The 18,272-nt window shown below is 49.2% G+C and overlaps 1 protein-coding gene across 1 annotated transcript in view; it reads right to left on the minus strand.

Moving 5' to 3' along the window:
• Positions 1–18,272, minus strand: part of SMC1B (structural maintenance of chromosomes 1B) — a 1,336,696-nt gene that overhangs the window by 1,038,161 nt on the left and 280,263 nt on the right. The window contains exon 7 of the mRNA XM_030213853.1: positions 8,146–8,286. Within this exon, the coding sequence (XP_030069713.1) occupies positions 8,146–8,286 (141 nt within the window). The remainder of the gene's footprint in view (positions 1–8,145; positions 8,287–18,272) is intronic.

Genomic DNA, 18,272 nt, shown 5'->3' on the forward strand with positions numbered 1-18,272 from the left:
AGATTGTAGTAGTCCAAACGAGAGGTGACAAGGGTGTGGATGAGGGTTTTGGTAGAGTGCTCAGAAAGAAAGAGGAGAATTTTACGGATGTTGTAAAGAAAGAAACGACAGGTCTTGGCAATCTGCTGGATATGAGTAGAGAAGGAGAGAGAAGAGTCAAAGATGACCCCAAGGTTTCGAGCTGAGGAGACAGGGAGAATGAGAGAGCCATCAACAGAAATCGAAAACGGGGGGGGGGGGGGGGGGGGGGGGGGGAGCGGGGAGGTGGGTTTAGGGGGAAAAATGAGAAGCTCGGTTTTGGTCATATTTAATTTCAGGTGGCGTTGAGACATCCAGACAGCAATGTCAGACAAGCACGCTGAAACTTTGGTCTGGATGGAAGGTGAGATATCAGGGGTAGAAAGGTAGATTTGGGAGTCATCAGCATAGAGATGGTAGAAAAAGCCATGGGATGAGATTAATGAACCAAGGGAAGAAGTGTAGATAGAAAAGAGGAGGGGACCAAGAACAGAACCCTGAGGTATGCCGACAGGTAGAGGGATAGATGTAGAAGAGGATCCACCAGAGTGAACACTGAAGGTGTGGAGGGGAGAGGTAGGAAGAGAACCAGGAGAGGACGGAGCCCTGGAATCCAAGTGAGGACAGGGTATCGAGGAGTATGCTGTGATCGACAGTGTCAAAAGCAGCGGAAAGATCAAGAAGAATGAGGATGGAATAGAGACCTCTGGATTTAGCCAGTAATAGGTCATTGGAGACTTTAGTAAGCGCAGTTTCGGTTGAGTGGAGGGGCGAAAACCAGATTGTAGTGGGTCAAGAATAGCATGTGAGGAGAGAAAATCAAGGCAGCGGTGGTGGACAGCACGCTCAAGTAATTTGGAGAGAAAAGGGAGGAGGGAGATGGGTCGGTAATTAGAGGGACAAGTAGGGTCAAGTGAAGGTTTCTTAAGGAGAGGTGTGACCACAGCATGTTTAAAGACAGAAGGGACAGTCGCAGTGGAAAGTTAGATAATAATTTTTTAATTAGGCTCACCGTACCACAGAGGTCTCAATTTGGACACAGATTTATCTTTAATCCTATAAGATATATTATTTTCAATTGGTAAAACTAGGTCAATTTTTTAATTCTGCACAGTATTTATGTGCCCAATTTGATATTACCCACCTGTACTTATTTTGTCCCAGCTTCCATTTTGGTTTTTTTTTAAAGATATTTTGGTATGTTCTTTCATTTTTAAATAAGTACCAGCTTTGGAGCGCATGACGTCACTGACACTACGTGATGAAATTGGTACTTTTAATTTAATTTCTTTTTTTAATCATTTGAGGCAGCTGTTTTAGGGCCCTGTTTACTAAGCAGCGTTATAGGCGCATTAACGTTTTTAATGCACATTAACCATGTAAGTGCCTATAATATCCCTATAGGCGCCTACATGGTTAGCATGTGCACTAAGTGTAGGTGCGCTAAAAACACTAACGCACCTTAGTAAACAGGGCCCTTAGTGTTTTATTCTTTTTATAGGTTATCTCTTTTTTAGCAATCTTTTTGAACTATACTCTGGTTTTTGCCACCATTTTTATCAGGAATTTTTTTTTAATAAGTTGCTATTTCTAGCGTGATTTTGGCACTATGTTCTTATATTTATATTTTGGGTTGACTCCGTGCCTGTGTCTTGATGATCTGGATTATTAGTTTTTAATTGTTTATATCCTGACCTTTGACTCCTGCCAGCATTTTTTTTTAAAGGTGCCAAGCTGATTTTGTGAGCAATGCTAGCTACTATGTGTGAGGCTGCCATTTCCTGGTTTGATCTGGTAAGTTAATTATTTTTTTGCCTATTAAATATTGCTGGATTATATTATTAATACTTTTAATAAGTTGAAGCTCTTTCAATTCTCTTTTTTAAAGGAGCCAAGGAACTGCATTGGAGACTGCTGTTACCATGAGCACTGCTATTTTCTGATTGGTTGCAATTTCCTGGATTGAGCTGGTTAGGCTAATAAAATAAAATTTATGCTAGAAGCCTTTAATGGAAGACGTAACTAGTTAGTCTCACTCACACACATACTGCAGCGGGACATGTTTATCCACTCCTAGCCTGAGATAATATTTAACCATCTCTCTGACCTCATGTGCAACTTTCTTCAAATCAGTCACCTCACTTTCAAATTCTTCCTACTTTCTTACTCATCTATATGTTACAACTTTGCCTTACCCTTCACTACCAATTATAATGTTCTATTACGTATTGTGTTGTTATTGCAAATAATATACCATGCCATATTTTGTATTGTTACTTGAATATTTTTACTGCTGTAATTGCCTATTGCTCACGTTTGATCTATTCTTACTGTAACTTACTTACTTAGTAGGTGACGGCAGAAAAAGACCTGTATGGTCCATCCAGTCTGCACAACAAGATAAACTCATATGCGCTACTTTATATGTATACCTCCGCTCACATGACAAATCCCTCCTCTCAGTACCCTTCTCCACCACTGCCAACTCCAGGCTCCGCCCATTTTACCTTGCCTCACCCTATGCCTGGAACAATCTTCCTGAACCCCTACGCCAAGCCCTACCCATCTTCAAATCCTTGCTTAAAGCTCACCTCTTCAATTTTGCTTTCAGAACCTAGCCTTTCGAACATATAGGCTGCCCCAATCTGCCTGACCTATCAGATTGACTGTACATTTGTCTTTTAGATTGTAAGCTCCTTGAGCAGGGACTGTCCTTCCATGTTAAATTGTACAGCGCTGCGTAACCCTAGTAGCGCTTTAGAAATGTTAAGTAGTAGTAGTATACCTGACCATGATTTGTATCTACCATTTTCAGGGCACAGACCTTAGAAGTCTGCCCAGTACTAGCCCCGCCTCCCAACCACCGGTGCTGCCACTCAATCTCCGCTAAGATTCCGAGGATCCATTCCTTCTGAACAAGATTCCTTTATGTTTATCCCACGCATTTTTGAATTCCATTACCGTTTTCATCTCCACCAGAAGGCATTCCAAGTAGCCACTACTCTCTCCATGAAAAAATACTTCCTGACATTTTTCTTGAGTCTGCCCCTCTTCAACCTCATTTCATGTACTCTAGTTCTACCGCCTTCCCGTCTCTGGAAAAGGTTCGTTTGCAGATTAATACCTTTCAAATATTTGAACGTCTGTATCATATCACCGCTGTTTCTCGTTTTCTCCAGGGTATACATGTTCAGGTCAGTAAGTCTCTCCTCATATGTTTTGTAACACAAATCCCAAACCATTTTTGTAGCTTTTCTTTGCACCGCTTCAATTCTTTTTACATCCTTAGCAAGATACGGCCTCCAAAACTGAACACAATACTCCAGGTGGGGCCTCACTGACTTGTACAGGGGCATCAACACCTCCTTTCTTCTGCTGGTCACACCTCTCTCTATACAGCCTAGCAGCCTTCTGACTACAGCCACCGCCTTGTTACACTGTTTTGTCGCCTTCACATCCTCATATACTATCACCCCAAGATCCCTCTCCCCGTCTGTACATATCAGACTCTCACCTCCTAACACATACGTCTCCCGTGGATTTCTACTCCCTAAGTGCATCACTTTGCATTTAATTTTAATTGCCAAACCTTAGACCATTCTTCTAGCTTCTGCAGATCTTTTTTTCATGTTTTCCACGCCCTCTGGGGTTTCAGCTCGGTTACAAATCTTGGTATCATCCGCAAAAAGACAAACTTTACCTTCTAACCCTTTGGAAATGTCACTCACAAATATATTGAACAGAATCGGCACCAGCACCGATCCCTGAGGCACTTCACTACCCACCTTTCCCTCATCCAACGAATTCCATTTACCACCACCCTCTGGCGTCTGTACGTCAACCAGTTCCTAATCCAGTTCACCACTTCGGGTCCTATCTTCAGCCTGTCAAGTTTATTTAAGAACCTCCTGTGGAGAACCTTGTCAAAAGCCTTGCTGAAATCTAAGTAGATTACGTCTATAGCACGTTCCCGATTCAATTCTCCAGTCACCCAGTCAAAGAATTCAGTGAGATTTGTTTGGCACGATTTACCTTTTCTAAAACCATGTTGTCTCTGATCTTGCCCACAAGAGATATGGGAGGATATGCATACAGAAGACCCTTTCCCCAATGAAGGAGAAAAGCATCAAACGCTAGTCTGTCGTGGGCCTGTAGTCTGGAACAGAACTTAGGGACCTTGTGATCGAGCTGAGTGGCAAAAAGATCCACCGAGGGGGTGCCCCACGCTTGGAAGACCTTGCGCACCACACTCGAGTTGAGCGACCACTCGTGAGGTTGCATTATCCTGCTCAATCTGTCGGCCAGACTGTTGTTTACACCTACCAGATACGTGGCTTGGAGAAACATGCCTCGACGACGAGCCCAAAGCCACATCTGGATGGCTTCCCGACACAAGGGGCGAGATTCGGTGCCCCCCTGCTTGTTGACGTAGTACATGGCAACCTGGTTGTCTGTCTGAATTTGGATAATTTGGTTGGACAGCCGATCTCTGAAAGCCTTCAGAGCGTTCCAGATCGCTTGCAACTCCAGGAGATTGATCTGGAGACCTGATTCCTGGAGGGACCAAAGTCCTTGAGTGTGAAGCCCATCTACATGCGCTCCCCACCCCAGGAGAGATGCATGCCGAGCCGTGATCTGCTGAGACGCTCTGACCATAGAAGCGAGAGACAGAAGATTGTCTGCCCTCACCTCGGGAAGATAGGCATGAGCTGTCGTTGAGTCCAGCAGAGCTATGAATTCTAGTTTTTTAACTGGAAGGAGATGGGACTTTGGGTAATTTAAAACAAACCCGAGCAGCTCCAGGAGTTGAATAATCATCTACATGGACTGTAGAGCTCCTGCCTCCGAGGTGCTCTTCACCAGCCAATCGTCGAGATAAGGGAACACACGCACTCCCAGTCTGCGTAGCGACGCTGCGACCACCGCCAGGCATTTTGTAAAGACACGGGATGCCGAGCCCAGGCCAAAAGGCAGCACACAATACTGGAAGTGTTGCGTTCCGAGACGAAATTGAAGATACTTCCTGTGAGCTGGACGTATCGGGATGTGGGTATACGCATCCTTTAAGTCCAGAGAGCATAGCCAATCGTTTCCTTGAATCATGGGAAGAAGGGTGCCTAGGGAAAGCATCCTGAACTTTTCTCGGACCAGGAATATATTCAGGGCCCTTAGGTCTAGGATGGGACGCATCCCCCCTGTTTTCTTTTGCACAAGGAAGTACTTGGAATAGAATCCCAGCCCTTCTTGCCCGGGTGGAACGGGCTCGACCGCATTGGCGCTGAGAAGGGCAGAGAGTTCCTCTGCAAGTACCTGCCTATGCTGGGAGCTGAAAGACTGAGCTCCTGGTGGGCAATTTGGAGATGTAGAAGCCAAATTGAGGGTGTATCCTAACCGGACTATTTGAAGAACCCACCGGTCTGAGGTTATGAGAGGCCACCTTTGGTGAAAACATTTTAACCTCCCCTCCCCCCCCCCCCCCCCCCGACTAGTAAGCCGTCTGGCACAGACACATTTACTGCGGCTATGCTCATCTGGAGCCAGTCAAAAGCCCGTCCCTTGCTTTTGCTGGGGAGCTGCAGGGGCCCGTCTAGGCGCACGCTGTTGACGAGAACGAGCGTGCTGGGGCTGAGCCTAAGAAGGCTGTTGGGCTGGTGGAGTGTACCTATGCTTATTATAAGACTAGGGAGCACTCCTCCTGCCCCTGAAAAAAAAAAGTCTACCAGTTGAGGTAGATGCTGAAGGCGCCCGGTGGGAGAGATTGTCGAGGGTGGTTACCCACTGGTTCAGCTGTTCTACAACCTGCTCGACCTTCTCGCCAAAAATGTTATCCCCCCGGCAAGGGGCATTCGCAAGCGGCTGCTGGGTCCTACTTTCCAGGTCAGAGGCACGCAGCCATGAGAGTCTGCGCATCACTATACCTTGAGCAGCGGACCTGGATGCAACATCAAAAGTGTCATAAGCACCCCTGGACAGGAATTTACGACGCGCCTTCAGCTGCCTGACCACCTCCTGAAAAGGCCTGTCTTGCTCCGCAGGGAGCTTATCTACTAGGTCCGCCAGTTGCTTCACATTGTTCCGCATATGGATGCTTGTGTAGAGCTGGTACGACTGGATCTTTGACACAAGCATGGAGGACTGGTAGGCCTTCCTCCCAAAGGAGTCGCGAGTTCTAGATTCCCGCCCCGGGGGCACCGAGGCAAAATCTCTAGAACTGCCAGTTCTCTTCAGGGCAGAGTCCACAATCATAGAGTCGTGTGGTAACTGTGTCCTCATCAACTCAGGTTCTCCATGGACCCTATACTGGGACTCAATCTTCTTAGGGATAGTGGGATTAGTTAAAGGTTTCGTCCAGTTCCTAAACAAAGTCTCCTTGAGAACCTTATGCAAAGGAGCCGTGGACGACTCCTTAGGTGGTGATGGATAGTTGAGGACCTCGAGCATCTCAGTCCTAGGCTCATCCTCAGTAACCACCGGGAAGGGAATGCCCATAGACATTTCCGGGACAAAAGAGGAGAAAGAAAGACTCTCCGGTGTAGAAAGCTTTCTTTCAGAAGAGGGAGTGGGGTCAGAAGGAAGACCACAAAACTCCTCGGATGAGAAATACCTGGGATCCTCTTCCTCCCCCCACGAGGCCTCTTCCTCGGTGTCGGACATAAGCTCCCGAACAGCAGTCCGAAACCGAGCCCGTCTCGACTCCGAGGAACGATGTCCTCGATGGTGTCATTGAGAAGTCGACTCCCTCGGCGGCGGCGATGGAAGCTCCCTCCAACGACGTCGACGGGGTCGACCTGGGTGGCAGCCGAAGCCGATGCCGCAAGTGGTACCGGTGTCGGGGACCTCACCACAGGCAAGGAGCCAGCCGGCGCTTCTGCCAACGGTACTGAGGATGCTTGCTCCGGTGCAGACATGGACACCGTTGAACTCGGTATCCTTGTTGACATCGAAGTACCGGGCAAAACTCCAAACAGACGGTCCCGCTGAGCTTGTCTCGCCGCTTGTGTCCTCTTCTTTAGACTGAGACACAATTTACAGGCGGCTGGGCGATGTTCGGGCCCAAGGCACTGAACACACCACGCGTGTGGATCAAAACCCGAGATTGCCCGGTTGCACTGACCGCACTTCTTGAAGCCGCTGGGAATCCTCGATGACATGGACGGAAAAATAGCGGCGGCAAAGTCAAAGTCGGCGATGGTGCCAAAAATGAAGACACATTAAAAAAAAAAAGGGAGAAATCCCCGAACGAGCGGCCTAAGACGGCCGCAACGGCGGCAAAATGAAAGTTAGCTGGCCTAACACTAAAAGTCTAAGGAACTTACTTTTTTTTTTTTTTAAAGCAGCTCAACGGAGCTAAGAGAAAAGAGAGAAGAAAAAAACGTGAAAAAATGCAACAAAAGACCGAAGGCTTCTCAGGACGCGCTGAGAGGGCCCAAAACACAGTCTCTCTCAACCGTGGACAAAAAGAAACTGATGTTCCCGTGCGATGGGCGGGAACATTGCCGCACATACGCGGTGCGTGCGCCCGCACGCGACCGAAGGCTCTAGCAATCTTTTGTTCCTAGGAAGATTTCCGGACCTCAGGGCTGCCGTGGGCGTCACCCATCAGTGAGAACAAGCAGCCTGCTTGTCCTCGGAGAAACATCTATTCTTCTACCACACCTAAATATTGCCCAGTTTAGTCTATCCAACGGCAAACCATGGCAAACAGTGTCAAATGCTGCATAAACCTCATAATGACCTATGAGGGACATGATGAAATTGCAGCAAGGACAATGCCTGAAGTTATTAGCTATGGTGGGAAAAAAATATAAAACAGAAACCAAAAATGTCAACCAAAGTCGCAAGGCAGCACCTATGTAGTAAAATAGAAACATTACTCTAAAACAACAACCAATAACAAAAAATGATCTGTGCAATTCATTATTCTACATGTCCCCATTTAAAAAATTAGGTGTTTAATTCCAGCTAATTAGATGTTTTCTGAGAATACAAAAAATCTCTGTCATCAGTGTTTTCTTTTCCTTTACACAATTAATACATAATCAGAAAAGCAAATTATAATTCAGGACAGGATTATGAAAGAAACTAAAAAGACTAAAGTATTTTAATGAGTTATTTGAACTCCAGTACCTCCAACTCCTTTTGTCTTCTTTGAGCAAACACAATCCTTTCTTGATATGCTTTTAAATCCCACTGCAGTTTTTCCAACTCGTGTGCCAGTATTGCTACTTTCTTTCTTACCAGTTCTTTAAGTTGCTTGTACTGTTCAAGCTATATATGCAAAGAGAAAAATAACTGTTAACATTTGCACATCAGGGAACAAACAAGACATTTAGGAGGTAATATTATACATTTTTTATGCTAGTAAAATCTGTTTTACAGACAGAAGGCAGTTTTTATAAAATTGCATGACTGCATAAATGCATAAACCAAACTCGGGAATACATATAAATTATCGCATACCATGTATAATGAGTTTATCTTGTTGGTCAGACTGGATGGACCAAACAGTTCTTTATCCGTCGTCATTTACTATGTTATACTTTGCCAAGGTGAATTGTAGCTAAGCTTAATTGAACTGAACTGTATGGGAAGCTTTGCTAAAGAGAACTGCAACTAAGCTGTCTTGAATTGAACTATATTAAAAGCCTGCCTAGGAAAGCTGAGAGAGAAGCTTTGTTGGACTTGATAAGAAATAAATGAGTTAAGAAGGTGGTGGAGCCTTAGGTTATTTTCTGTTCCATGAGGCACTGTTAGCAGGACAGAATACCTAAGAGAGAGTGGTGTTGGGTGCCAGGAAAGAAGGAGCGTGGAGGTGGAGGAGCTATGCAAGTGCAGAAGGACATCCTGACAGCATGCATAAGTACCTTCCCACCCGTCATGTGAACGTAGTATCCTCAGTTCAATATCAAAGCATTCAAAATAAAACATGGAAAAGAAAATAAGATGATACCTTTTTTATTGGACATAACTTAATACATTTCTTGATTAGCTTTCGAAGGTTGTCCTTTTTTTTATTTGTTTATAAGGTTTTTTATTAATAGAAAATAGCTCCAATTACGTGCAACAAATGCCAACTTTGTAAACCTGCTAACTTGGCTGTACATTCTCTTGAATATTACTAAGCGCTCCACAATCGAATCACCTTTTCTAATACAACATAGTACTGCTTCTACCTCTCCCCACCCCCCTCCCGGCGAGGCTGATCACCATTTATATAGTGTTCATATGGCTGCCACATTTTGGTAAATGTTTCCATTTTCCCCCTCTTCAGTGCTGTTAGTTTTGACATCTGGTACAGAAATCCCACTTTATGGTTTACCACACTCATGTCCGGTAGGGTCGGTTGCTTCCAGGCCCTTGCTATTGCTAACTTTGCTGCCACCAGATATTGAGTCGCCAGCTTATGATGTATTATTTTAATGGCTTTGGGAGGGAAGTGTAACAAACAATGTTTTACATTATAGGGATATACCCACTGTAATACTATACTAATCTGGGTCAATACTGCTTTCCAATATTCCTGTACCTTTGGGCACTCCCACCATATGTGCAGAAATGTACCCCTCGCCCCACATGCACGCCAGCAGTCAAAAGATGTCCCCACATCCCCTCCGAAGGGACACCACCTTGTAAGTGGTGGAGGGGCTTCCGTGTTTCAATGACTCAGAGGGCTATGCTGTAGGGTTACCCATATCAGACAGGCTTCTGAGGAGAAACCAGACAAAGAGTGTCCCAACTTGGAGGATCCAAGATGGCGATGAGGGAGGATGTACGCTAGTTGAGTTCCCGTTTTACACCAGAATGCCTGAAGAAGAGGGCGCGCTCCCCAGAGAATGGGGAAAAGGCAAAGCCGTGGTGCTGTCCTCCTCGAACACGGCTGGGGTTCCCACCACTTCTCAGTCTATTTTGGAGAGATTCGGGGTCATAACGTCGGGGATATCGGTTTTTGCTTCGGGGAACAGCAAGGCTTTATTGCTGAATCTCAGTGGAGGGAGTGACTTTGAGTCCCATATGTAGCAAGACAAAGACAAGGGAAGACACAACTCCAAAGGGAAGGCGGGCGGGTTTGTGAGAACAATCAGCCTGCTGTCCTCGGTGAATACCTTCTACAGGTATGTAGCATTCGCTTTCTCCAAGGACAAGCAGGCTGCTTGTTCTCACTGATGGGCTATCCCTAGCCCCCAGGCTCACTCAAAACAACAAACATGGTCAATTGGGCCCCGCAACGGCGAAGACATAACTGAGATTGACCTAACAATTTTTCCAACTAACTGAGAGTGTAGCCTGGAACAGAATAAAACATGGGCCTAGGGGGGTGGAGTTAGATCCTAAACCCCGAACAGATTCTGAAGCACTGACTGCCCGAACCGACTGTCGCGTCAGGTATCCTGTTTAAGGCAGTAATGAGATGTGAATGTGTGGACAGATGACCACGTCGCAGCTTTGCAAATCTCTTCAATAGTGGCTGACTTCAAGTGGGCTACCGACGCTGCCATGGCTCTAACATTATGAGCCGTGACATGACCCTCAAGAGCCAGCCCAGCCTGGGCGTAAGTGAAGGAAATGCAATCTGCTAGCCAATTGGATATGGTGCGTTTCCCCACAGCCACTCCCCTCCTGTTGGGATCAAAAGAAACAAACAATTGGGCGGACTGTCTGTTGGGCTGTGTCCGCTCCAGATAGAAGGCCAATGCTCTTTTGCAGTCCAATGTGTGCAGCTGACGTTCAGCAGGGCAGGAATGAGGACGGGGAAAGAATGTTGGCAAGACAATTGACTGGTTCAGATGGAACTCCGACACAACCTTTGGCAAGAACTTAGGGTGAGTGCGGAGGACTACTCTGTTATGATGAAATTTGGTGTAAAGGGCCTAGGCTACCAGGGCCTGAAGCTCACTTATTCTACGAGCTGAAGTAACTGCCACCAAGAAAATGACCTTCCAGGTCATGGTATGCACTGATTGCACTAAGGTGAACCCTTACAGAGTTGGTCTTGAGACCAGACTCAGACAAGTGCAGAAGGTATTCAAGCAGGGTCTGTGTAGGACAAGAGCGAGGATCTAGGGCCTTGCTGTCACACCAGACGGCAAACCTCCTCCATAGAAAGAAATAACTCCTCTTAGTGGAATCTTTCCTGGAAGCAAGCAAGATGCAGGAGACACCCTCTGACAGACCCAAAGAGGCAAAGTCTACGCTCTCAACATCCAGGCCGTGAGAGCCAGGGACCGGAGGCTGGGATGCAGAAGAGCCCCTTCGTCCTGCGTGATGAGGGTCGGAAAACACTCCAATCTCCACGGTTCTTCGGAGGATAACTCCAGAAGAAGAGGGAACCAGATCTGACGCGGCCAAAAAGGAGCAATCAGAATCATGGTGCCTCGGTCTTGCTTGAATTTCAACAAAGTCTTCCCCACCAGAGGAATGGGAGGATAAGCATACAGCAGCCCTCCCCCCAATGCAGGAGGAAGGCATCCGATGCCAGTCTGCCGTGGGCCTGAAGCCTGGAACAGAACTGAGGGACTTTGTGGTTTGCTCGAGATGCGAAGAGATCCACCAAGGGGGTGCCCCACTCTTGGAAGATCTGGCGCACCACTCGGGAGTTGAGCGACCACTCGTGAGGTTGCATAATCCTGCTCAGTCTGTCGGCCAGACTGTTGTTTACGCCTGCCAGATATGTGGCTTGGAGCACCATGCCGTGACGGCGAGCCCAGAGCCACATGCTGACGGCTTCCTGACACAGGGGGCGAGATCCGGTGCCCCCCTGCTTGTTGACGTAGTACATGGCAACCTGGTTGTCTGTCTGAATTTGGATAATTTGGTGGGACAGCCGATCTCTGAAAGCCTTCAGAGCGTTCCAGATCGCTCGCAACTCCAGGAGATTGATCTGTAGATCGCGTTCCTGGAGGGACCAGCTTCCTTGGGTGTGAAGCCCATCGACATGAGCTCCCCATCCCAGGAGAGACGCATCCGTGGTCAGCACTTTTTGTGGCTGAGGAATTTGGAAAGGACGTCCCAGAGTCAAATTGGACCAAATCGTCCACCAATACAGGGATTCGAGAAAACTCGTGGACAGGTGGATCACGTCTTCTAGATCCCCAGCAGCCTGAAACCACTGGGAAGCTAGGGTCCATTGAGCAGATCTCATGTGAAGGCGGGCCATGGGAGTCACATGAACTGTGGAGGCCATGTGGCCCAGCAATCTCAACATCTGCCGAGCTGTGATCTGCTGGGACGCTCGTACCCGCGAGACGAGGGACAACAAGTTGTTGGCCCTCGCCTCTGGGAGAGAGGCGCGAGCAGTCCGAGAATCCAGCAGAGCTCCTATGAATTCGAATCTCTGCGCCGGGAGAAGATGGGACTTTGGGTAATTTATCACAAACCCCAGTAGCTCCAGGAGGCGAATAGTCATCTGCATGGACTGCAGGGCTCCTGCCTCGGACGTGTTCTTCACCAGCCAATCGTCGAGATATGGGAACACGTGCACCCTCAGCCTGCGAAGTGCTGCTGCTACTACAGCCAAGCACTTCGTGAACACCCTGGGCGCAGAGGCGAGCCCAAAGGGTAGCACACAGTACTGGAAGTGACGTGTGCCCAGCTGAAATCGCAGATACTGTCTGTGAGCTGGCAGTATCGGGATGTGTGTGTAGGCATCCTTCAAGTCCAGAAAGCATAGCCAATCGTTTTCCTGAATCATGGGAAGTAGGGTGCCCAGGGAAAGCATCCTGAACTTTTCTTTGACCAGATATTTGTTCAGGGCCCTTAGGTCTAGGATGGGACGCATCCCCCCTGTTTTCTTTTCCACAAGGAAGTACCTGGAATAGAATCCCAGCCCTTCTTGCCCGGATGGCACGGGCTCGACCGCATTGGCGCTGAGAAGGGCAGAGAGTTCCTCTGCAAGTACCTGCTTGTGCTGGAAGCTGTAAGACTGAGCTCCCGGTGGACAATTTGGAGGTTTTGAGGCCAAATTGAGGGTGTATCCTTGCCGGACTATTTGGAGAACCCACTGATCGGAGGTTATGAGAGGCCACCTTTGGTGAAAAGCTTTCAACCTCCCTCCGACTGGCAGGTCGCCCGGCACTGACACTTAGATGTCGGCTATGCTCTGCTGGAGCCAGTCAAAAGCTCGTCCCTTGCTTTTGCTGGGGAGCCGAGGGGCCTTGCTGAGTCGCACGCTGCTGACGAGAGCGAGCGCGCTGGGGCTTAGCCTGGGCCGCAGGCTGTCGAGAAGGAGGATTGTACCTACGCTTGCCAGAAGAGTAGGGAACAGTCTTCCTTCCCCCGAAAAATCGTCTACCTGTAGAGGTAGAAGCTGAAGGCTGCCGGCGGGAGAACTTGTCGAATGCGGTGTCCCGCTGGTGGAGCTGCTCTACCACCTGTTCGACTTTTTCTCCAAAAATATTATCCGCACGGGAAGGCGAGTCCGCAATCCGCTGCTGGATTCTATTCTCCAGGTCGGAGGCACGCAGCCATGAGAGCCTGCGCATCACCACACCTTGAGCAGCGGCCCTGGACGCAACATCAAAGGTGTCATACACCCCTCTGGCCAGGAATTTTCTGCACGCCTTCAGCTGCCTGACCACCTCCTGAAAAGGCTTGGCTTGCTCAGGGGGGAGAGCATCAACCAAGCCCGCCAACTGCCGCACATTGTTCCGCATGTGTATGCTCGTGTAGAGCTGGTAAGACTGGATTTTGGCCACGAGCATAGAAGAATGGTAGGCCTTCCTCCCAAAGGAGTCTAAGGTCCTAGGGTCTTTGCCCGGGGGCGCCGAAGCATGCTCCCTAGAACTCTTAGCCTTCTTTAGGGCCAGATCCACAACTCCAGAATCATGAGGCAACTGAGTGCGCATCAGATCTGGGTCCCCATGGATCCGGTACTGGGACTCGATTTTCTTGGGGATGTGGGGATTAGTTAAAGGCTTGGTCCAGTTCGCCAGCAATGTCTTTTTGAGGACATGGTGCAGGGGAACAGTGGACGCTTCCTTAGGTGGAGAAGGATAGTCCAGGAGCTCAAACATTTCAGCCCTGGGCTCGTCCTCCACAACCACCGGGAAGGGGATGGCCGTAGACAGCTCCCGGACAAAGGAAGCGAAAGACAGACTCTCAGGAGGGGAAAGCTGTCTTTCAGGAGAGGGAGTGGGATCGGAAGGAAGACCCTCAGACTCCTCATCAGAGAAATATTTGGGGTCTTCTTCCTCCTCCCACGAGGCCTCACCCTCGGTGTCAGACACAAGTTCACGGACCTGTGTCTGCAACCGTGCCCGACTCAACTCCGTGGAGCCACGTCCACGATGGGGGCGTCGAGAGGTAGACTCCCTCGCCCGCATCGGCGAAGCTCCCACCGGTACCGGAGGGGTAGGGCGCAACAGCTCTCCCAGAATCTCTGGGAGAACGGCCCGGAGGCTCTCGTTCAGAGCGGCTGCAGAGAAAGGCATGGAAGTCGATGCAGGCGTCGACGTCAGAACCTGTTCCGGGCGTGGAGGCTGTTCCGGGCTGTCCAGAGTGGAGCACATCGACACCTCCTGAACAGAGGGTGAGCGGTCCTCTCGGTGCCGATGCCTGCTGGGTGCCGACTCCCTCGGCGACCCAGAGCTCTCGGTACCGACACGGGAAGGGGACCGGTGACGATGCTTCTTCGATTTCTTGGAACGAAGCATGTCACCGGAGCTTCCCGGTACCGACGAGGAGGACGTAGAATCCAGCCGTCGCTTCCTCGGGGCCGAGGCCAAAGAAGGTCGGTCTCGGGGGGGCTGTACCGCAGGAGCCCTCAGGGTAGGGGGAGACCCACCCGAAGGCTCACCGCCACCAGCAGGGGAATGGACAGCCCTCACCTGCACTCCAGACGATGCACCACCGTCCGACGACATCAGCAGACGAGGTCCCGGTACCACCGACGTCGATGCAACTATCCGATGTCTCGGCGCCGATGCAGAGGGCCGATGCCTCGATGCACTGGCGGCCGAGGATGAAGCTCTGGACGCTGAAGACGCCGATGCACACGATACCCCCGGTACCGATGCCGACGAAGAGCCCGAGAACAAAACGTTCCACTGGGTCAATCTCGCTACCTGAGTCCGCCTTTGCAAAAGGGAACACAGACTACAGGCCTGAGGGCGGTGCTCGGCCCCCAGACACTGAAGACACGACGCGTGCCTGTCAGTGAGCAAGATTACCCGGGCGCACTGGGTGCACTTCTTGAAGCCGCTGGAAGGCTTCGATGTCATGGGCGGAAAAATCACGCCGGCGAAATCAAAATTCGAAATGACGAAAGTGAGCACAAAAACTTTGAGGGAGAAAAATCTCGACCGAGGCCGAAAAGAGGCCCACCCCGACGACGAAAGAAAACTTACCGGGGCAAAGTCTGAAAATACGGGAAGGGGCAAAACGAAACCCGAGGGGGCTTCCGGAGCACTTCCCGAACAAATTTTTAAAGATTTTCCGAAGAAAAAAACACGTCGAAGAAAAAAAGGACGCGCGAGGTCGACTTTCCGGGGCTCGACACGGCGAAAACACAACCGTACCAAGTGCGGACAAAAGAAGACTGGCCGGCTCAAGCCGGTTTCGGGCGGGAAGACGGCCGCGCATGCGCGGTGTGCGCGGGCGCGCGAGGGCTAGCAAAGGACTTTGCTAGTGAAGATTCCGATTGGAGGGGCTGCCGTGGACGTCACCCATCAGTGAGAACAAGCAGCCTGCTTGTCCTCGGAGAATAGGCTATATACCTTTCTCACTATATGAGGGGCAGGGGAGTTTTCTAGAAGAGCTGGAGGGGCTACTACAGAAGCATGAACAAGGGTTACTGGTGGTTGGGGGGGACTTCAACCTTACGGTGAATCCTTCATTAGATAATTCAACAGGAGGGGTGGGGTATGCAAAGAAGGATAGATTGGCCCTGGAAAAATGTATGGCTAGGTGGGGGCTGGTAGATCTTTGGCGAGCACACATGCGCGAGAAAAAGATTACACCTACTACTCAGCGTCCCACAACTCCTACTCTAGGATAGATCTGCTACTGGGCGATGGAATAATTGCAGGGGCGCTACGTAAGATCCATATTGAACCGCAAACGTGGTCGGACCATGCCCCAGTGGTAATGGAGTTAGGGTTACATAGGCGTCAAACAGGGACGACATATTGGCGTCTGGATGAAGCTATCCTCCGGGAACCACAAAATATACTGGAAGTTGAAAAGTATATAAGGGATTATATAGAATTTAATGATGTTGGGGGAATCCACCCGGTAAGCTTATGGGAAGGACTAAAAGTGGTATTGCGGGGTCAGTTGATAGCGCTGCGAGCTCACCTGGGAAAGACAAGGGGGGCACAGGAGGAGTCAACTAGGGAGAGTATAAAGCAACTAGAAAAGGCCCATAAACCAGACCCTTCTGATCGGCGGGTGAGGGAGCAACTACATTTGTGCAATATGAGGCTCAACGAATTGCAGTTGACAGAAATAGCAAATCAGCTAGAGCAAACCAGGCAAGAATATTATGAGTTTGGAGATAAAGCGAGCAGACTTTTAGCCAATAAACTCAAACAGCAGACGAGTCGCGCCTATATAGGAAGCCTCAAAAATCAGGCTGGCCAAACTGTGAATCAGAGCAAATCCAAGCGTTATTCTATGAATATTATTCTAAATTATATGAGTCAGAGCAAGTAGTCACAGGGCCCGAGATAGAGGAATATATCAAGGGAGCAGATATGCCCCACCTGACACAGGGGGAGGAGGAGATGCTGTCGGAGCCTATCATATTAGAGGAGGTGGAGTGGGCTATAAAGGGGCTCCCCCTCGCAAAGACACCGGGCCCAGATGGGTTCCCGGCGAGATTTTACAAGCTCTATAAGGCCCATCTGGCACCATTGTTATGGAGGCTCTTCCAATCATTTGAGCAGGAGCAGGAACTGCCTTACTCGTGGAGGTTAGCCGCGATAACCTTAATCTTGAAGCCTGCAAAAGATCCACAGGAATGCGGCTCTTATAGGCCAATTTCGCTACTCAATGTTGACTATAAAATATTCACTAAAATACTAGCCAAGCGACTGCAAATGGTGCTCCCTAAGCTCATCAATAGCGATCAAACAGGATTTATTGCTGGGCGGCAAGCCTTTGATAATATCAAATGCTTGCTACATGTTATACAGCAGGTGAGGAAGGAGAAGCAGCCGGCCTTGCTTCTCTCGATAGATGCGGAGAAAGCATTTGATCGCGTGGAATGGGACTTTCTGTTCGCAGTGCTACAAGGGGTGAGAATAGGGTGAGATGGATTAGCCTACTCTACCAAGCCCCGTTAGCCATACTGAAAATTAATGGAACCTATACCAAGCCTATAGAACTACATAGGGGAACTAGACAGGGCTGTACAGTTTCGCCTCTTTTGTTTGCCCTTTTTATGCAGCCTTTGGCATGTACAGTGAGGAGAGATTCTAGCATTCGAGGAGTGATGAAAAGCTTGAGAGAGCACAAACTAATGTTATTCACTGATGATGTGCTCCTCACTCTGACGAGGCCTGCAACCCCGATAAGGAGGGTAGCAGAGGTAATGACGCATTTTGGGACCTTCTCAGGATTTAAGGTTAATACTAGTGAATCCGAAATATTGAACTTAACGGTATCGCCTCAGGAGACATCTCAGATGAGGGCAAACCTTCCTTTCGCGTGGGCGGTGAACTCAATCAGGTACCTAGGGGTACAGGTTATGTCAAAAGTGGAAGGTAAAATTATGTATAATCATACCTGATAATTTTCTTTCCATTAATCATAGCTGATCAATCCATAGACTGGTGGGTTGTGTCCATCTACCAGCAGGTGGAGATAGAGAGCAAACTTTTGCCTCCCTATATGTGGTCATGTGCTGCCGGAAACTCCTCAGTATGTCGATATCAAAGCTCCATCCGCAGGACTCAGCACTTAGAGAATTACACCCACGAAGGGACACTCTGCCCAGCTCACCACCGCCGAAACGGGGGAGGGGAATTAACCCAGCTCATCCCCACACAAGTGGGGGAGGGGAATCCGTCCAGCTCATCCCCGCGGAGCGGGGGAGGGACACCACACCCGCCGATGCGGGGGGATCTGGCTTATCCTGCAACCGCAACCGCGGGAGGAGCTGACTGACCCGAACACCGCCGAAGCGGGAGGGGTACAAAACTGCCCTACAGCCGCACGAAGCGGGAGGGAGTGCCGGCAGAATTATAAGTCTCAATCCAGCCCCGTAAAACGGAGGGGAGAGGAATGCAGCAGCTCACTGTAACACAAACTCGTCTTAA

This window comes from Microcaecilia unicolor, chromosome 9, assembly GCF_901765095.1.
Source record: "Microcaecilia unicolor chromosome 9, aMicUni1.1, whole genome shotgun sequence".
Taxonomy (NCBI): Eukaryota; Metazoa; Chordata; class Amphibia; order Gymnophiona; family Siphonopidae; genus Microcaecilia; species Microcaecilia unicolor.